The 22281-nt window shown below is 36.4% G+C and overlaps 2 protein-coding genes across 3 annotated transcripts in view; both read left to right on the forward strand.

Moving 5' to 3' along the window:
- Window positions 1-2099: 2099 nt before the first annotated feature.
- LOC134740692 (uncharacterized) lies at window positions 2100-14052 on the forward strand. Of its 2 annotated transcripts, XM_063673253.1 has the most exons (6): window positions 2303-5016; window positions 5452-5570; window positions 6210-6350; window positions 7155-7868; window positions 8356-8515; window positions 9855-14052. In XM_063673253.1, the coding sequence occupies exons 1-6, from the start codon at window positions 4953-4955 to the stop codon at window positions 10361-10363; spliced, it is 1707 nt and encodes a 568-aa protein (XP_063529323.1). In that variant the 5' UTR covers window positions 2303-4952; the 3' UTR covers window positions 10364-14052. The 2 variants fall into 2 exon arrangements, 1 of the variants encoding a protein (XP_063529323.1); XR_010127830.1 differs by lacking the exons at window positions 5452-5570; window positions 7155-7868; window positions 8356-8515; window positions 9855-14052 and having other exon boundaries at window positions 2100-5016; window positions 6210-7122.
- Window positions 14053-17413: 3361 nt separating this feature from the next.
- The window catches only part of LOC134740699 (uncharacterized), a 92130-nt gene continuing 87262 nt past the window's right edge, over window positions 17414-22281 (forward strand). Inside the window, exon 1 of the mRNA XM_063673262.1 lies at window positions 17414-17569. The gene's annotated coding sequence lies outside the window, so the exon portion shown is untranslated. The remainder of the gene's footprint in view (window positions 17570-22281) is intronic.

Raw genomic sequence — 22281 nt, forward strand, 5'->3', positions numbered from 1 at the left:
TTGGGCCATCTAAAACCAAATAAAAAGAAAGCCTCCCTCGTCTCTTTAACACAACACAATATGATTATTTAGGGCCCTTTGTTTCGTTGCGCGCTGTCCGATCTAAATTAAAACTTTGGTTGGTTCACGACCAAACCCCGGGCGCAATCGGTGTTCGAAGTACGAACAGACTTTCCATCGTGTTGGTTCACGACCAACCCCCAAGATAATTTTTTCCTTCGTGTTGGTTCACGACCAACCCCCAGGATGATTTATTCCTTCGTGTTGATTCTCGACCAACCCCCAGGATGATTTATTCCTTCGTGTTAGTTCTCGACTAACCTCCAGGATGATGAACAATTTTAATAACAAATATATTGCACAACGAATACGAGACGAATAATCCCACAGCTTACGTGTCGTATTCTCGTATAAATCGTATAATGACTGCACTAACTTTGAAACAAAATTATGATTTTACGTGCGTTCGTTGCCTCGCAAGAATAAAGAATGAGCAATGGCGGCAAGCCGCGCGCCCCATGAAGACGGGGGAAAAGTAGGGATAGACCTGTTTGAGTTAAAGTTTTTGCTACCCACTTTAAACATGCGATGAGTTGCCTAGTAGGTTAAAGGACTACCTGGTTTTTATATCTGAAGAATGAAGCTTGAGAAATATAATTATACACTCAGAGAAAAATCCGGAGACAAGGCTGCAGTTTTACGTTGCGAACGAATTATTGATAAAAACACAAAACTACTTTGGGACATTGACAACCTAGCCTTTGCTAGCGCAGCAACTTTTTTTTTGCGAAACGCAATTATTGCGAAACTAACAATAAAAATGTTGTTAAACTATCAATTTTTCGATGCCTTGTCATAATAGCATAGTTAAAAATGCGAATTTAACATAGTTTGGCTTTGCTCATTGCACAACGTGTGATTTGTGAGTTGTGGTTTTAGCAACTTTGAGGACCTTTGTCAAAATAACAAAAGATAACTCTGCGAAATCTTCACAGTTAAAGTTTGTGCGGTTCGCAATGTTCGCCGACACATTGTTTTTTACTTTGTGACAATAGCAGCTTCAAGAGCCTTTGTCAAAATAACAAAACAGAACTCTGCGGAATCTACACGGCTAAAGTTTGGGGGTTGACAGTGTTCACAACCACATTGATTTATACCTTGTGATGTTAGCAAATTTGAGGACCTTTGTCAAAATAACAAAGAATAACTCTGCGAAATCTTCACAGTAAAGTTTTGTGAGGTTCGCAATGTTGGCCGCCACATTGTTTTTTACTTTGTGACATTACCAATTTCAAGAGCCTTTGTCAATATAACAAAATAGAACTCTGCGGAATCTACACGGCTAAAGTTTGGGGGTTGACAGTGTTCACAACCACATTGATTTAAACCTTGTAATGTTAGCAACTTTGAGGACCCTTGTCAAAATAACAAAGAATAACTCTGTGAAATCTTCACAGTTAAGTTTTGTGCGGTTCGCAATGTTGGCCGCGACATTGTTTTTTACTTTGTGACATTAGCAACTTCAAGAGCCTTTGCCAAAATAACAAAATAGAACTCTGCTGAATCTACACGGCTAAAGTTTGGGGGTTGACAGTGTTCACAACCACATTGATTTAAACCTTGTAATGTTAGCAACTTTGAGGACCTTTGTCAAAATAACAAAGAATAACTCTGCGAAATTTTCACAGTTAAGTTTTGTGCTATTCGCAATGTTGGCCGCCACATTGTTTTTTACTTTGTGACATTGCCAATTTTAAGCGCCTTTGTCAAAATAACAAAATAGAACTCTGCGGAATCTACACGGATAAAGTTTGAGGGTTGACAGTGTTCACAACCACATTGATTTAAACCTTGTAATGTTAGCAACTTTGAGGACCCTTGTCAAAATAACAAAGAATAACTCTGTGAAATCTTCACAGTTAAGTTTTGTGCGGTTCGCAATGTTGGCCGCGACATTGTTTTTTACTTTGAGACATTAGCAACTTCAAGAGCCTTTGCCAAAATAACAAAATAGAACTCTGCTGAATCTACACGGCTAAAGTTTGGGGGTTGACAGTGTTCACAACCACATTGATTTAAACCTTGTAATGTTAGCAACTTTGAGGACCTTTGTCAAAATAACAAAGAATAACTCTGCGAAATTTTCACAGTTAAGTTTTGTGCGGTTCGCAATGTTGGCCGCCACATTGTTTTTTACTTTGTGACATTACCAATTTTAAGCGCCTTTGTCAAAATAACAAAATAGAACTCTGCGGAATCTACACGGATAAAGTTTGAGGGTTGACAGTGTTCACAACCACATTGATTTAAACCTTGTAATGTTAGCAACTTTGAGGACCTTTGTCAAAATAACAAAGAATAACTCTGCGAAATCTTCACAGTTAAGTTTTGTGCGGTTCGCAATGTTGGCCGCCACATTGTTTTTTACTTTGTGATATTAGCAACTTCAAGAGCTTTTGTCAAAATAACAAAATAGAACTCTGCGGAATCTACACGGCTAAAGTTTGGAGGTTGACAGTGTTCACAACCACATTGATTAATACCTTGTGATTTTAGCAACTTTGAGAGAGCCTTTGTCAAAATCACAAAAGAGAACTCTTAACTACAAATTTTAAGTTGATTTACAATGTTTGCAGGTGTTACAAGGGTAAATAATCCAATAATAGGTTTTTGTTTTAACCTTTTCACCGCCAAAGACGGAAAATCACGTCAGCGGAAAGTCGTACCACTGACGCCACGACATTTGCTCCTATTAGAAAACCATACATTTGGTTTATTGCTTGGCGTCTGGTCTGAGTCACGTCGAATTACTTCGCTGCTTGGCGTTGAAACGGTTAAGACATATTAAATATACTAGCTGTTGCCCGCGACTTCGTACGCGTGGATTTGTATGTTGGTGGTTATATATTTTAAATGAGCATAGAACATTATGCAGCAAAAGATATCAGTAGGGACGGTAAATCATTTGTTAATAATTATACAGCGCATGAAATTTGTCTTTCACAAAGTACAAAGTTTCAAGCCCCTAGCTGAAAAAAATTGTTCGCGATATAAACCCTCTCAACACTCAGATTTTCAAGTCCACTATTTAAAAAAAATGTTCGCTCCCACTGCAAACTTTATTAATACAAACTTTTCAAACACGGTGCAATCAGTTTTCGTCTATTTTAATATAATGCCCTTTTACCAAGTTTCATGTTCCTAGCTAAAACGAAAACTTGTACTACATATAAACTTATATACATCCCCTTTTTAACACCCTTAAGGGTAGAATTATTAAGAACGTTGAAATAACCTTTTTTGTAATATTATACAATGCCTTTCTGAGAAATTTCAATAAGCATTTGTAATGAATTCAAACTTTCAACCCCTTTTTAACTCTTTTAAGGGATGAATATTTAAAAACGCTTAAATTACTTTTCTTGTATTCTAATAATATGCCTTCATACAAAGACTTCTTAGTCCTGTACTCAAAAAAAGGTTTGATCTCCATACAAACTATCAAATAGGGCTTACAAGTTACAAGGGAAGCTTACAAGTTTCCACACATTTTTTTTTTTCGTGGTTGGGTAGATAATGTGTTTGTGTTCCAAAAATTGGTAATTTCTAGAAAAAGGCTTCGTTTTTGGGACATGGTGTTGTATAACTTTTTAATGTGGAATTTAACAAGCTTTCGTTTCGCTATACACAGTATTCACATTAAACCCAGATATTCCGAGAAAAAAAGAAAAACCAAAAAAGACTTATACTTTTCAAGATGGCGTTTGATCCCCGTGGACCCGAAGCTCCAATTTTATGACACGCAAACAGGGATCCCTGAAATTGTAGGTGTCAAATTTCATTACTGTCACTATTATTTAAACCCCATTTAAGACCTAAAATCTGTTTTTGTAGTCACATTTTTAAGTTTTACACATTTTTCCTCCACTTATTTTAGTAAATTTGTATTGCATAGCACTCGTGTACTAATTATGGATCTACTGATGTCTATTTGATTGAAATCCACTCAATAGTTTAGGCGCTAGAAGTAAAAATATGATTTACTATTCGGCGGCTATTCAAGGCGGCTGTATTAATTTTGTCTGAGTCGTAGCACGGTACGCTTATCACCATGCCTGTCACGTTCTAACAAGTATGTGAGTGCGAAAGTGACGGACTTAGTGATAGGGGAAACCATGCTGCGCGGGCTCTAGATTTAGCGACAGCGTCAGTGACAACGTCATGCTCGCGGCCCGCCAGCGCCGCGCTCACAACCCGCCCGCACCGATCTCTCTAGATAAGCAATTATTACCTAAAATAGTTTTTAATCTAACTGCTCTTTGAATCTGTCAAATGCTCACACATAATAAATTATAACCTTCTGTACGTACTACGTGCTGCCCGCACAGCATGGTTTCCCCTATCACTAAGTCCGTCACTTTCGCACTCACATACTTGTTAGAACGTGACAGGCATGGTGATAAGCGTACCGTGCTATGACTCCACTCTCCAGGTTTGCAGTTTTTTATAAGGAACAACGTACTTAATTATTATTATTTGTACTTAGTACCTACTTACTAATGCCTTTACCCTAAAAACGGAATTCTAAGAAAGGTATTTGATTGCTCAAGTCGCAATGTTAGAATTGCGGAATTTACAAGGGAAAAATTTCTCAAGTTAATAATTTCACAACTTTTACATTGCGAAATAATATAAGCATTGCTAGAAACACAATGTTAACTTTGTTAAAATAGTGATGTTGACTAGTCCTTTGCAAAATTGACAAAAGAATCGTTCATTTCGCTGGCAACATTCGTACGGTTAGGATGCGTGACAAATCGCTAACAACGGAACGTATTTATTTAGTGATTATTATTGTCTTTTCAAACAACGAACCGTTCACGTTGTTAAAAATATAAGGAAATAGTTTCTTTAAAGTTAAGACAGTTATAGGTAAATAGTAAATATAAAGGATGGACGACTTAAGTGTGTTTCTGTTCAACTGTGATTTGATACACCTTTTTGGATCGCTAAACGGTAAGTTATAATTTGTATTTACATAGTTCTAACTAGTTACTATTGTAGTTAATGTAATGTGACTGTCGTTGCTAATCGATATTTGTTTCATCCTAATAAACTATTCGAAGTCGAAGATTTCTTAAATCGAATTTAAAACAATTATTTTTAGGTTATTTTTGAATTGCAATGTTGGACCATTTTTTTTTACACGACTGCCCAAATAAAGCAATGTATTGTTGTAGACATTATAGCTCCATCGAAATGGCCATTTACTTCTTATTTTTCTTGAAATCATGGAAAATACACGTTGCAATGAAATTATGGCACTTTGAAGCCCCATGGACAAATATATCTGCAAAAATATTGCCGGCATTGTTACCGCCATGACAGTGCAGTGTAGTGGGTTAAATTTATGCAATATGCAGTACTTATTATTTATCTCTATGCTTATAGATCAGGGCGCGGATCTCGATTTTTTATTGAACGCAAACGACCATGAGTTGTCGTTATTGGTCCCGGCAGCAGTTCAAAAAGGGAAACTGCGTATGGCGTTAGACCGTGAGAGAGAACGCGTGAGCAGTTTCATTTTTTCGTATACCTACTTGATTCAAAATTTAGATGTTTTCATTACTTTGAATCAATTTTTAACCGACTTCAAAAAAGGAGGAGGTTATCAATTCGACCGTTTTTTTTTTTGTATGTATGTTACGTCATAACTCCGTCATTGGTGAACCGATTTGGAAAATTGTTTTTTTTGTTTGAATGTGTATAGTCCCAAGTTGGTCCCGTTTTTGTCAAAACCCAGTTTTGATGATGGGATCCATGAGGAATCCAGGGAAAAATTCTTGAATCTTATAGGCATACATATAGCGATTTTTGTATTTTCATTAATGAATCTAGTATTCACGTTCAGAAAAACTGACATTTAATGAAGTGGAACTGCTGATGATGATCAAAACGAAACTCTTTAACGATGCATAGTTCACTTTGACGATTTGTCCTCTTCGTTATGTTTACTAAGCCAGTAAGATTTATAAAGAATTTTTTATCAAGGTTAAGTCTGATGATGGAGATACAGCGACTTTTGTATTTTCATCAATAAACTAAGCATTAACAATTAAATAGTGCCATTTGATAAATAAATAAAAATAAATAAAATAATGTGAATGGGCATTATGGTTAAATTAATCACTCCTAATTTTATTTTATAGAGAGGAGTTACAAAAGATCCGAGGGATGTAGATGTACAGCAAGTTATAGCTCCAATTAAAAAGCAAGACTCCTTTGTGATTCCATCAAGTAGCCAAAAATCTAGTACATCCTCTGTTGTTACAACATCAACTGAATTATTGGTAATTATAATAATATTTATCTTTACTCTGTATTTAAGGTGGATCATGTTTTTGTTATGCAGAGGGAGTCAACTGTCTGTTCAATCCCCGGTCAGGGCAAATATTTGTGTGATAAACACGAGTATTTGTTCCTGAGTCTTAGGTGTTTTCTATGTATTAAACTATATAAGTATTTATATCGTCACTAGTACCCATATTACAAGTAGGCCAGGAAATAAATACATTTCACAGAATAATTATATTAAGGTACATTATTATTTTGGGTCAAATTATTTCAACTTATTTTAATACGAATTACTCCGACTAATTTATAATACATTTAATTATAATCATATATTTTTAGGGTTCCGTACCCAAAGGGTAAAAACGGGACCCTATTACTAAGACTCCGCTGTCCGTCTGTCTGTCTGTCACTAGGCTGTATCTCATGAACCGTGATAGCCAGACAGTTGTCATTTTCACAGATGATGTATTTCTGTTGCCGCTATAACAACAAATACTATAAAGTACGGAACCCTCGGTGCTCGAGTCCGACTCGCAATTGGCCGGTTTTTTACTATCCAAAAGATTAAAAGTGTAAGCTATTTCTATCATATGTAGTCAATATGAATGTTTTGTTTTTAAGTCTAAAATAAATAAATAACGTTTAGTTTGGGACTAGGTTGATTTTCTGAATAAGATTGTCTCCAAATATTTATTTTATGTATTTATTTTATGTAAATATTATGATTGTGCCCAAATAGTAAATACCCACATGACGTGACTTCTAGTTCTTTAGTAACTTAGTGCTTACTTGATTTTCAGGAATGGGACATCAATTGTGACGATTTACAGTTTATAGATGCAAGCAAACTCATAGGGGCTATAACTGGCGGAAATCTTAAACAAATTTTAGAGACATCCAGTATTGGGAAACCTCTAATCAATAAAAAGGTATTATCGTCTAGTGACCGAAAGATACTGACGGCCCTTATTGTTGAGGCTGAGGTGCGGAAATTGAAAGAAAACACTGACCCAATACGAAAAGAAACCTGGGATACGTGGACATCAGAAATTATAAAGCTTTTCCCAGGTGAAACAAAGGGGGTATATTATAATCCTTTTCGTCTTGTTGATGGAAAAGCTATCCAGGCCAGTGGCCTGATAGTGAACCGATTAATAACAGTACGCAGAAAATTAAATGCAGAAATCCGCAGCCGCAGCAGAAGTCGTAACAGCAGTAATAGCGACAAGAGCAGCGACAGCAGCGGAGACCAAAACAAGAGAAAAAAATCTGCTGTCAAATCTTCTAATGCACGGGTTAGACCTTTTCCTGACACCTTTCAAACAATAAGTACCAATCAAGACTCTGAAAAAGATACCGTGCAGTGGTTGAAGCACTCTTCTTCACCGAGAGAATTGGTAGAAACAAAATGGAACAGTTGTCTACATGAACGCATGGCTGCACTGCAAGAAGGCGACCATGTTAGTTATTTGAGCATCTTCCCAGCACTGCAATGTCCTTGGGGCTATGAATTGGTGAGTCAATGATAATACTAATCAATCAAGTGTCTTCATGCCAGACTTCATGACATCACCAGGCAGAAGTCATCAATTTGTGTTAAGTTATTTTTATACCCAACTGCAGAAAGGAGGTTAAGTTTTTCAAGCGTATGTATGTATGTATCTTTAATTATTTGGCACGCTCTACTGCCTAAACCATTTAGCGGAGTTTAACATATGAGGTGTCATTACATTTGTCTCAGTTTTGCGAGTAAATCCATACTAATATTATAAATGCGAAAGTGTGTCTATCTGTGGCGGGTGGAGTCGCGGGCTAGTAGATTATATTATTATTATGCAGTCGGGTTATTGATTTTCATTTTAAATACTCATATATACACTAGCAACATTTCTCGTTGTATGATTATGAATGATGATTGATGACTAGCAACATTTTTGATTTTGTGAAAGAGCTTTTAAGCTCTAATTGAATAACAAATGTTTGATTTCTGTTTATTTTCAGCTGGCCAGTGACTTTGACAAAATATACCCTGAAATAGAAGGAAAGTTCGAAGAAAATTTCCCGGTAGTGAAAGGTCGCCTGCTATCATTACTAGATGAGAAGGCTCAACAGCTAACACGACCTGACACTTCTATTCAAACTGTTTTGGATCTTGCAACTTGTAAGTTATATTATCGTTTTTTTGTCAAATAGTGTCTTTATTGCCTCTATATGTAAATACAGTATGTACAGTGAGCTTCGAAATTGCATACACTGTACATACTAGGGTGGCTCTAAAAAACCTTTTGTTTTATTTTGTTACACTCATTTTGCTGAAAAAATATTCCCAATTTTGTAACTTTAACTACAAGAGGATGCGTATTTATTATTTAGATTTTTATTTATGTATCTGTTTACACACCATTTGAATATTTGATTTATAAGTTTTGAAGTAAAAAAAAAAAACAATTTCATTTCTATTTTTTGTAATTTTTCAAAAGGTAGATTTTTTTAAATTCACCTAAAAATTCATAAAAATTTGAAATAAAAATGTTTTTTTACTTAATAACTTATAAATCACATTTTCAAATTATGGGAATAAAAATTGTAGTTGAGATAAAGTTGTGATTGATCAACAAAATAAGGGGGTAGAGCTTGAATTTTTCCCATACACACGTGAACCACCCTGGTACATACGTTTTATTTGTTCAGCCATATAGATTATATAGAAGTAAGTACCTAAGCATAACGTTCAAGTTCTTGCAAGGGGCTCGAGTTTGTTAATATTCTTACTCCCGGAGTAACACAGAATCACACTTGCGAAGAAAAAACTAAATTTTATGCGAAAAAATTCTTAAATACGGTGACATTTCAAACATTCGTCCGCCATATTGTGATTTTTTGCCAAGTTAGGCATCTAAGGCACATACCCATCCGGCATTCAGCCACGATTGAAAATTGAGTAAGAATATTATTTTGAACAGCTATTAAATTAATTAACCGAAATATCTAATTATAAACGTCAGTATTTTAAAAGTAAAACTCATGTATACCTACTTGGTTCATATTAAGTAGTAATAGTAGTAGTTATGACATAATAAAAAAAAAGCTGTAACTCCCTAGAGAGTTACACCTTTTTTTCACAATCCATAACTCCTGCGGGAACAATATAGGCCTTTGTCCTTTAGTACACCTGCATGATATTAGATCTTTTTCGAGCAAGTGTGATGAAAATAACATATTATATACAGGGTAGATTTTTTTAACGACACCTGTAGGCCGAGCACATGATTGACGCGACAGTATCTCGCCGCGAGATAGACTACCCGTCTTTTACTAACTGTATGAATTTAAAGGCGACGGGTAGTCTATGTCGCGGCGAGATACTCTCGCGCCAATCATGTGCTAGCCCGGCTGGAAGTGAAGTAGGTACTATAGATAGAGGAGATGACGAATTTTACTCAATAGAAACTTTACCTTAAGTAACCGTTAACCATACTAAGTATTAATTATTTTTGCAGCGGGGGAGGAACAAGCGAATGTTGCGACTTTTCTGGCAGTTCCCCTGTTGCTGAAACAAATGCACACTGTTCCCGTGAAAGGAGTCAGAAAACCCTGGAACCCGTCTAGATTAGAAGTAAGCAACGCGTTTTTAAGCTTGGTGCCATCTACATCGGACCTTCAAAGCCACTTCAGTGAACGGAAGGCCACATTGCAGGAAAAAAAATTGCCTGTTCTTCCATATTTGGTTGCTGTTGGGGCTTGCTGGCAGGATGTTACGCAGTATGATTTAATAATCTCTGAAGACATCAGGTACACGTTTCCCAGCATTTGTAAAGCTGTTTCAAATACTTTTAAGATTCTATGGGCATTAGACTTACCATATTCAAAAGATTGTGCCCCAGTCTGGATGTTTATCCAAAGAAGTATATATGTAATGAAGAGCAAGTTTGACACTGAAGGCACTCCTATGCTAGATTTGCTTGCTTCTGTTTCTAACAGGCACGATGGTGCTGTGTGCAATATGTAAAAGGTCTTTTGTCCAAATGAAGCAATTTAAAACCCATTTTACATTTTATCATCCAGGTAAATGTTATATTTGTCCAAACATGGATTGTGGGAGAACTTATCAACTCTACAATTCATTTAGGCGTCATTATTTGAAAGAACATTCAGATTCTTCTATGTTACAACAGGCTTCAAGTGTACAGGATTTTGCTATTGGACAAGAGACCTCTCCCGTGAATAATGATCCATTACATAATGTGTGTAGCGCAACCGAGTTTCAAATTAAAGAAAATAATAGTACTATACAGAGTGATAGCAAACACAACACACCGCCGCTAAGCGACAGTTTAGGTCAACTTTTCTCATCCCTGTATAGTAATCCCCATTTGCCGAACAATGTGCTAGATACAGTTTATAGCGGTATTCACAACATGTTCACTATGTCAATCAGACCTCTGTTACCAGTAACTTCTAGCTCTGCCGTAGCAAAACTGACAACCGATCTAGAGATGTTTAGTTCAACTTATAAACGACATCAGTTCTTTGAAAGTAAGGGTACTTTAGTTAATCCTGAGCCTTATACTGTAGGGCGACGATTTGATTACGTAAAAAAAAAAGGTAAAACTTATTACCAAGCAGTAGAGTGCATAGCCCATAAAATACCTATTAGAGATGTGTTGCACAAATTTTTTTCGTTGCCTAACATACTTCATGAGACCATCGATGCTATGAAAAAACTGATGGCTCATGACACGTCAAACAGTATAGAGCATTATATGCATGGTTCATTTTGGAGACAGAAAAATCATGGAGATAAGATAGTCATGCCCATATTTTTGCAAATTGACGATTTCGAGACTTTGAACCCTTTGGGTAGTCATAGTGGTGTGCACAAACTAGGAGCCGCATACATTTCTCTTCCTTGCCTGCCGTACTATTGTGCCTCTCTGTTAGGTAACATATTTTTAGTCTTACTCTATCATTCCACTGACAGAGTGGAATTTGGGAATCGTATAATATTTCAGCCCCTGATTGACCAGTTTAATGATTTATTTAAGCATGGAATAGTTTTTGATTTGCCAGATTTCAAGGGCACAATTTACTTTGAGTTGTCATTAATTTTAGGAGATAATTTAGGCTTGCATAGTGTTTTAGGATTTGTTGAGAGTTTTTCAAGCAATTTTCCTTGCAGAACATGCAAAGTAGAGAAAAAAGTCATGGCTAATCAGGTTTATGAAGATGAATCTCTCTTAAGGACCGAGTCAAATTACCAGGATGATTTAAAAACGAATAATTCATCTCTGACAGGCGTCAAAGAAAAATGTATATGGCTCGACATAGAAAATTTTAATTTATTTTCGCAAATGGGTTTTGATGTAATGCATGACATGCACGAAGGCTGTGCCAAATACGTCATGTGCTCTTTACTTGTGGTTTTTGTAGACAAAATGAAATATCTTACAATTGATATTGTTAATAACAAAATTTCCTCATTTCAATACGGTCCCGATAAAAAAGATAAGCCCGTCACGCTGGCCATGTCCAATTTACGAAAAGGCAATATACGTTTAAATGCTGCCGAAATGAGCACATTTTGCAAGTATTTTGGTGTAATGTTTGGTGATTTCATTCCAAGACATAATAAATATTGGCAACTGTATATTCAATTAATGACTGTTTTAGATTTTATTATGTCACCCCGTTTTGTATCTGAGCAAATAGACTATTTTAAGTATATGATCGCTGACTTTTGCGAAATGTACATCACACTGTTTAACCAAAGTCTTAAGCCTAAATTTCACAATTTACTGCACTATCATTCGGCAATGTTACGTTTTGGTCCCTTGAGATTTCTGTCTTCAATGCGCTACGAAGCTAAACATCGCTTCAACAAGTTAGCTGCAAAATCAACAAATAACCGAATTAACATGACACTGACAGTAGCTCGAAAGCATCAGTTGATGTTAAATGACATATTCTTGAAAGAAACTATTCGTTCGCCTCTTTCGTTTGGGGGCCAAGCAGAAGTACCAGTTAGTGAATGTAAACAGATTTTAGATCAAATGCAATGGTCAGATATTACAAAATTATATAAAGTGAGTTGGGCGGCAAAGTGTTCCGAGCGCTACCAAGTAAATTCTGTAATAGTTACTGCTATTAATGAAGAAAACATTTATTTTTCCAAAATTGATGACATATATGTTGATGGAGTGTCTAAGATTAGTTTCAAGGCTAAGCCTTTACAAACAATTGGTTTTGATAATCATTACCATGCTTATAATGTACTGGACTCATTACAATCATCACACATATACATTGATCAAGACACCATGCAGTATCCGTTTTTGTGCAACTGTGTAGTCATTGGGCATAACATTAATCTTCCTGAGTATCATATCGTACTCAGTAAACCGATTTAATTAACCCAACTAGAGTAAGATTTAATAATTTGTAGTAATAGTAAGTATGATTACAATTACTTATGCAGGTATAATGCATACCCTAACTCAGTTTAGTAAATTAAGTTCAAAAGGGCCGTGGAACATTACAGTGTTAACAATTCCTATTTTAAACATATTTTTGTTCGTATTTTATTTTACAGGAAGTAATCAAATGTTATATTACGGTAAATATGTAATGATTATTGATGGGAATAGCCCTCATTATGAAAACAGTTTTGTTCATGCAGTGATAATATGCTAATAACCCAAAAAAAAATAAAAAATCTGCGGATATAATTCGTGGTTTGGAAAATCCCCCCCCCTACACCCTCGAGGACTTTTAGTATGTTTATCTGGACACCACAAGGTATAAATAACTATACCAATTTTCAAAACAACACGAATTATTTCTGCTGATTGATATTTTCGGCTTAATTTGACGTGGCTATAAGTTTAGTTTCTATTTAAACGATATGTAACTACAGTTGTGGCCCTAAGCGCCACTTGCACCATCCTACTAACTAATGAGGGGTTAACCGGTTAACCCCTCATTAGTTAGTAGGATGGTGCAAGTGGCGCTAGATTGTTGTGTTAGGAAACACCTTGCATGTAAGTAGTGACCTGATGTATGAATAGCGTTGTCACTATAATATTGACAGTAAGGTACAGAACTGCACGGGGTGGGTCACGTTATACTGTTGTTGGTTATTACCAGTACTTAGGTTAGGTTAGGTTAGGTTAACAGCAGGTAGATATATCGTCGGGTGATAAGCAAAAGTCACTAAGTACCACCACAAGTTCATAGCCATAGTGAACCGTAATATTATGCGAATAAGGTTGATTTTTGTTTAATTATTTTTCAGTAGTTAGTGAGTTTTGCTTGTTACCTGACGGTATGCTAATTATTATTATTTGTTCACATTTAGCGGGTTCGATTCCCGGATCAGCCAGGCGATTTTTCTTAATTATTTGCAATTCGTATTGTTTTGAAATAAAAATGAAAGGAAGCTATTTTTACTTCTACTCGTCAAATATATGGTCATACTTCTAATCCATTCGCATCCATTTAACTTTGAAATAGTAGGTACAGTCAGCTTCAAATAGCCAGCCAAAGTCGCCAAATATGTCGCAACACACCTTTCTTGCCATGGGAATAAGGTTGTGTTTCGATATATTTGGCGAGTTGTCACCAAATATTTGACGAGTGGAAGTAAAAATAGCTTCATTTCTATATTTATTTAAAAACAATACGAACTACATTCAAAGAATTTGAAAAAAGTCGCCTGGCTGATCCGGGAATCGAACCCGCTTTTTTAGTACTTCTAAAGCGGGTTCGATTCCCGGATCCCGCTGACGGTACTTCTGTATAGTGGCTAGAGGGTAAATAGTATTTAAATAGGTATTTTAGTGTTGAATAATAATCACTTTTATATTCGACTCCGTATATTAAAATAACCAGTTAACTGTACAATGGTTCAGGCGGGACTGGCGTCCCGTTGATCCGTTCCTACGGATATGGGTTTTGGCTAATCAGATCAAATCGCGGTGCACGCGCGCTTGAATATGAGCTGACATAGCTTAACTGTTACTATACCGCTAAATGTGAAAAACAAAAAAAACCTTTCAATTTTACTGTACCGATCGAAAGGCTCAATCAAAGGGTTCTTCAAAATAACATAGCATCTTAAATAAATGTATGTAATTAAGCCTTCCGATCGGTACAGTAAATTGCAGGTCTTTCTTTCATTTAGCGGGTTCAATTCCCATTTTCGAAACACCGAGTGTTTGTTTTTGATTTACATATTAGTAAATAGTTGATTTTTCACTGGAAACTTTTAGTTTCCCATTATTATCTACATTATTTGTATTTTAGTGGGCAACATTTTTTTCTATTCTTACGGACCTGCAAACGTTTTTTAATAATAAAAGTTAGTTTTATAAATATTGTTGTATTTTTTCAGGTAGCTATTGTCGTTCGCGACTTTTGGCATTGCTAGTTCTGCAATGTTGAACGTAAACATTGCTATCCCCGCGATATTCCACTGCGGAGCTAGCAACGTCAGCATTGCTATCCCCGCAATATTCCACTGCGGAGCTAGCAACGTCTGAATTGCTATCCCCGCAATATTCCACTGCGGAGCTAGCAACGTCAGCATTGCTATCCCCGCAATATTCCACTGCGGAGCTAGCAACGTCAGCATTGCTATCCCCGCAATATTCCACTGCGGAGCTAGCAACGTTAGCATTGCTATCCCCGCAAAATTCCTCTGCGGAGCTAGCAACGTCAGCATTGCTATCCCCGCAATATTCCTCTGTGGAGCTAGCAATGTCAGCATTGCTATCCCCGCAATATTCCTCTGCGGAGCTAGCAACGTCAGCATTGCTATCCCCGCAATATTCCTCTGCGGAGCTAGCAATGTCAGCATTGCTATCCCCGCAATATTCCTCTGCGGAGCTAGCAATGTCAGCATTGCTATCCCCGCAATATTCCACTGCGGAACTAGCAACGTCAGCATTGCTATCCCCGAAATATTCCTCTGCGGAGCTAGCAACGTCAGCATTGCTATCCCCGCAATATTCCACTGCGGAACTAGCAACGTCAACATTGCTGTCCCCGCAATATTCCACTGCGGAGCTAGCAAAGTCAGTATTGCTATCCCCGCAATATTCCACTGCGGAGTTAGCAACGTCAGTATTGCTATCCCCGCAATATTCCATTGCGGAGTTAGCAACGTCAGCATTGCTATCCCCGCAATATTACACTGCGGAGCTAGCAACGTCAGCATTGCTATAACCACAATATTACACTGCGGAGCTAGCAACGTCAACATTGCTATCCCCGCAATATTCCACTGCGGAGCTAGCAAAGTCAGTATTGCTATCCCCGCAATATTCCACTGCGGAGTTAGCAACGTCAGTATTGCTATCCCCGCAATATTCCATTGCGGAGTTAGCAACGTCAGCATTGCTATCCCCGCAATATTACACTGCGGAGCTAGCAACGTCAGCATTGCTATAACCACAATATTACACTGCGGAGCTAGCAACATTAACATTGCTATCCCCGCAATATTATTCTGCTGAGCTAACAATATCAACATTGATGACTTCTCTATTCCGTCTTTCAACTTTGCTAAAACTACGACTTCAAAGTAGTTTATATAACGAAGTTCACTTGATAAAACCACAAAATAAAAATTGCTAAAATAGCTATGTTCGGAATAGGCATCAAAGAAAAATTGTTAAAAACTAAATTTGTTAAATTAACAATGTTCATATTGCAATGTAAAGATTTGCTAAATTAGCAATGTTATAAATCACAACTTTTACTATGTATTATTGTCAACGTTACTTCACAATGTCGACATTGCTGAATATTCACAAAGTTAAAATTGCAAAATAGGAGCAGACAGAGTCAAATTGCGAGAAATGTTACGTTGTGAAATTAGCTATATGATTTTTCACAAAGTTGAAATTGCGAAATAGGAGCCGACAGAGTAAAATTGTGAAAAATTCGACTTTGTGAAATTCGCTATGTGCTTTTTCACAAAGTTAACGCTTTCGCTTTGTCATTTACGCAATTTTTTTTCGCAAAATTAAGCTTGCTGCGCCCGCAATTTGACTCTGTCGGCTCCTATTTAGCAACGTTTTTTTGTTATTTTCACAATAGTTTTCTCTGAGTGTAGTTTTCCCCTAATTTTCATTTTCCTCTTGACTGCTATTATATTGCACACAGCGTATGCATGTAAATTAAAATGTGGTCTTACTATACTAAATGGACCCAAAAATATTAGAAACTAAAGTCCATCATCTTCCTCGCGTTGTCCCGGCATTTGGGGTCCGCTTGGCAACTAATCCCAAGAATTCGCATAGGCGTTTTTACGAAAGCGACTGCCATCTGTAGTTTCACCCCAGAGGGTAAACTAGGCCTTATTGGGATTAGTCCGGTTTCCTCACGAGCTTTTCCCTCACCTAAAACCGACTGGTAAATATCAAATGATATTTCGTACATAAGTTCCGAAAAACTCATTGGTACGAGCCGGGGTTTGATTTGAACCCGCGACCTCGGATTACAAGTCGCACGCTCTTACTGCTAGGGCACCAGCGCTTGTTGTTTAGAAACTAAAGTAATAGGTACTATATACAATACTTAATAAATTAGGGCAATAGGTAAAATGGATTGCAAATTGCAATCTAACTCGTAATTATTTATTCAGCAGCTTGACCGCTTTAAACAATCCCCTACGTCGAATAAAAATCGGCACGAAGCCAAATTTAAGTGAGGTCGGGGCGCAGAAGAATGAAATGAAAATAGCAAAAACATCGCGAAGTTCCGCTAAATATAGCTGACCGCGTGCTATTGACGCTTACAGTCGCACGCTCAACGGACCAGTTTAACTGCGATCGCGACATCCGTAGTCGTTATGCGGAATTGAAGAGCGCGCTTATACTGGTTAACGTAAACCGCCCAACTCGCTACGTTATGTAAGCGTGTAGAATAATGTCCCTGGGCGGGCGGCGGCGCGAGCCAGTGCAGCGCGAGCGCGCGCGCCATGCTTTGTTCAAAGCTACGAGCTTTCCAACCTCTTTGTGACAAACTTTACTCTTTGAAACTTACGTACTTTGCATCAAAATATCAAACGAAACGTACCTACTAAAGTGATGGGAGTGATAGTGATTTTCAAGCATTTCCTTTAAGGTTAGTCGTGATGTGTGAAAACGGGGCTAATATGTTCTAGTTTCGAAGTTTGCCTATTTACATCCGTGCATCATTCTTCGGCTCGTCGGTAAGTGTTATATCTTTCTGCTACAAAAATAAATCGCTCATGTTGCTATTTCAACATGTTAATAGGTACCTACTCATTTATGAAGATAGCATTAGTTTTGTGTTAATATTAGTAGTTGTGTGCAATAAAATAGCAGTCAATAGGAAAATGAATGTTAGGGTAAAACTATAACTTTAGATCAATTATATTGGATCTTTTTTAGGGTTCCGCCCCTCACAAGGAAAAAACGGAACCCTTATAGGATCACTCGTGCGTCTGTCTGTCTGTCCGTCCGTCCGTCTGTCACAGCCTATTTTCTCCGAAACTACCAATTAAGTTGAAATTTGGTACACATATATATGTAATTTAGTAACCCAAAGACAGACATGTAATATAAACAAATGAATTTTTTAATACAGTTGCTCAAAAAGTGCTACTTTTCGTGGCTGTTTCGCGTGCGGAAAGTTGGTTTTCGCGAACTAGTGCTTTTTACTTTTCCAATTTTTTTAAAATTTATACTTGTTCCAATTCATGACTTCTTATTGATGAGTGTTTATATTAACATAAAAACCTACTGTTAATGTAAGAATACGAAAAACATGCATATGTTTCATATATTATTACTTACCTCTTCATCATTATAAGTATTACGACCGGTCTGGCCTAGTGACCCTGCCTGTGAAGCCGATGGTCCTGGGTTCGAATCCCGGTAAGGGCATTTATTTGTGTGATGAGCAGAGATATTTGCTCCTGAGTCATGGGTGTTTTCTATGTATTTAAGTATTTATATATTATATATATCATTGTCTGAGTACCCATAACACAAGCCTCCTTGGGCTTACCGTGGGACTTAGTCAATCTGTGTAAGAATGTCCTATAATATTTATTTATAATATTTATTATTTATTTATAACACGCTTATTTTTTAATGTTTAAAAACCGTTCTTAATAAGTTTCCTGAATGGAACGGAACGCCTGTCAAAGAAGAGGCGTATTTTCTTACTGCAACAATGTTTTAAGTTTCCTAAGGCAACATTCGATATTGTTTTTATAAATATACGATACACAAATAATCGTAAATAACGATATTTAGGTAATAATAGTACATTGTTTTAATATTTACAATTGTTTCTGTCTTATAGAACATGCATTTGAAAAAAAAAACTTTAATTGAAGTGGGTTCAATAATAATAACAAAATCTATTCTAGTCGAATAAAAGCTAGATAAACACCTCTTCATAATGTCAATGTCAGTGATGTCACAGAATTAATAATATAAAAAATGTCGAATTCCATTCCTTAATACTTGTTGCTTTTCTTATTTTTTCGCAACTGTATTAAAAAACGCCGTTCGATACACGTGCTTATATGTCATTCTTCACTCGTCCCGAGAGATATCTCGGTACTCGTGAAGTAATGACATACTTTCCGCACTAGCATCGAAATGTACTATTAAACATAGAGGCTCTTTTGAGGGGTAAAAAGTTTTTATAACTATATCGTGTTACCACGAATGTAGATTTAATAAACCGGATGGAGTACACGAGCCAAAAAGTGTGTCCACATGAGAAGTCAAAGTGGGCGGTTGCATCTCTTTCTAATTAGGGTGAACAACAGTCATATGTATGTGGGATATTAGGATAAGTTGGAATGTATTCAGAAAGGAATTCACCTATTCAGAAAGGGCTTTTTTCTTCCCTGCTAGGAGCTAATTTGACATCTGTATATACATTAAATAAAACTATGAAAACGGATTATATCGCGTATATTGAATTTATAATACATCCCGACGTTTCGAACTCTTTACAGCGTTCGTGGTCAACGGGTGACTGAGGAAAAATTACAAAGTGCAAAAATACCCACATACTAAAATAATGAACAATCATAGACTACAAACTTTAAGGCTGGTTGTACATGCAAAATCGGTTCATAAGGCTAGTTATACACTACAATTATTTTCAAGTAAAGATGTATATATATACGCGATAAAAAAAATTGTGGGTATTTTTGCACTTTGTAATTTTTCCTCAGTCACCCGTTGACCACGAAGGCTGTAAAGAGTTCGAAACGTCGGGATGTATTATAAATTCAATATACGCGATATAATCCGTTTTCATAGTTTTATTTCATGAGTAACTATCGCGGTAACCGAAGACAATATTATCTGTATATACAATTTATAGAGGAGCTAATTTATACGAACCAAGTAGCTAATTAAAAAGCTATTACTCCCTAGGGAGTTATTTTAATGAAAATTACAGGTTTTTTTTCAAAATCCCGCGGGACCAAAATAGATCTTTGTCCTTTAGTACACCTGCATGAAATAAAATATTTTTCGACCAAGTGGGATTAAAAATCACGAAATGTCATGATAAATTAGGTGTGATAAGTTAAATATAAGATTTTATTATGTGTGTTACGTGATAATTATGATGCAAATATGTGTGTGTGAGTATAATACCTTTAGACGCTAAGCAAGTCTAATGCTGATGTCGTTTCTAATGTATTGCGTATTGCGTATATGTTCGAGATGCTATCTCTCAAAAACAGGCATCGTAAAAAATCTGCTTATCACTTATAAGTATAATATACATATTATATACTCTCATATGTATTCATTTGTTTTGGTAGCAAATAGTAATGGGGATGATTGAGGAAAAACGTCTCATTTTTACCCTTTGGGTACGGACGGAACCTTAAAAATTAACCCTAAAATTTAAAATCTCGCGCCTTTTTCTACTGACAAGATTTGCTTGACCAACTATACACACACATACATACATATAATCACGCCTATTTCCCGGAGGGGTAGGCAGAGACCACGGATTTCCACTTGCTACGATCCTGACATACCTCTTTCGCTTCCTTCACTTTCATAACATTCCTCATACACGCTCGCCGGTTTAGGGTGCTCTTGACCTGGCCTTTCTTCAGGATTTCCCCGATCTGATCAGAGAAAGTCCGCCGAGGTCTGCCCCTTCCAACTTCCGTTTCTACCTCTCCCATATACACTCTCTTTGTTAGCCTTCTTTCACTCATTCTTGCCACGTGTCCAAACCATCTCAACATACCTTTCTCAATTTTTGTCACTACATCTTCGCTCAGTCCACACTTTTCCCTTATCACACTGTTCCTAATTCTATCTTGTAATCTCACACCACACACACTTCTCAACGCTCTCATTTCCACTACCAACCACCAACTATATTACAAATACCAACCATACTACACCATACCATACTATATTATAAATATAATTGGTCAAATTGGCAGTAAATAAGAACAAAAAAAACTATACTCATCCTTTTCTTTCGGGTACTAGTGTAAGATAAAGATAGTATGATTCTCTCTGTCTATGTTTGAAATAAGACAGTCCTTTGACAAACTATAAATGTCAGCCGTTGGCGTCCACAACTCAAAAATGGTCACGTTTTTTTATTTGTAGTCTGCCTCTTTCGCACTCATAGTATGTTCATATACGTGATGGCTTCTCTTTTATAATTTATTTATTGTATTTGTATTGTCATGTACATCTTTCGCACACTTGAGCTATTCTTTAAGCGTCATCGTAGTTGATTGCAACATTTTTCTTTTTCAAATATGCCGCCTTTATGTACTGACGGAAATATGTGTCCAACCTATATAGAATCGATTATATATAGTTTGAACCAACATTTCAGTAATTAAATATTATGTATAAATGTGTCTGTAATATTTAAGGACTTTGGATTTAAATTTTGGCATTGATATAGGTAGCTCTCATTACGTCAACCAAATAATTAAACATGCCGAAATAAAGATATACTTATTTAGGTAAACTTATTTTTACATTAAGTAAGTACGTAGGTAATAAGAATCCTGTAAGGCCGATTCACATCGTGCCGACATCATAGTCACCCTAATGAGTTTGACAATGTTGTCTTGTATTTTTATCGTAAACTTGAATAGTTGAGGCTTATCTGTGAAAAGATATACCACAATCAGCAAAACTTTCACTCCTGCAACCTTTCACACAACATCTTATACCCATTTTATACTTTATTTCGCCAATAAATCTTGTGCGCCGCCATTCATGTATTTTGAAAATTTCTTCATCAAGTTGGGGATACCAATTAATATTCAAAGTTACTACAATGTCTACCATATTAAAATTAATGTATTTTTTGTTGTGCACATGCTTGGTTAAATCAGTTAATAATATTGACATTATAACTATTTACAAATTACGTAAAAGATATCAGAACCGTACTCTGAATATAGCACTTAAATAATATAAGAAGGTATTTAATTTTAGTAGTTATTGATATAAATACTACCAAAATGGTATCTTTTTAACATTGGCAACATGTGCGAGTGGGACACCGCGACCCACTTTTGCTATCTCATGTGGACCGTTTTCTCTAGTCTGGTACGAACACCTTTCTGGCTCGGTGATAAGGTTCAATTTAGTATGGCAAAAAAAGTGACAGCTCGCTCCAGTTTAGGGTACAGATAGGGTACAGCTTCATGCGTGTTACATATCAAATGAAAGAGCTCATTGTGAGAATGTCAAATTTATTTTTGGTTCATTTTAGGATAAACTGTTTCCAAGTTATTCAAGAAAACTGGCAAAAAATTACCATTCCCCCCCTTTATCTCCAAAACTACTGGGTCTAAAATTTTGAAGAAAATACACAAAATAGTTCTTTGCCTAAAGATGACAGGAAAACCTATTAGAAATGTGTAGTCAAGCG

Source organism: Cydia strobilella, chromosome 4 (assembly GCF_947568885.1).
Source record: "Cydia strobilella chromosome 4, ilCydStro3.1, whole genome shotgun sequence".
Lineage (NCBI taxonomy): Eukaryota > Metazoa > Arthropoda > Insecta > Lepidoptera > Tortricidae > Cydia > Cydia strobilella.

Coding starts and splice junctions, on each gene's coding strand:
- LOC134740692 (XM_063673253.1), top strand. CDS start 4,953: ATGGACGACTTAAGTGTGTTTCTGTTCAACTGTGATTTGATACACCTT. Junction 6,351..7,154: donor CAACATCAACTGAATTATTG/GTAATTATAATA, acceptor CTTGATTTTCAG/GAATGGGACATCAATTGTGA. Junction 8,516..9,854: donor TGTTTTGGATCTTGCAACTT/GTAAGTTATATT, acceptor TTATTTTTGCAG/CGGGGGAGGAACAAGCGAAT.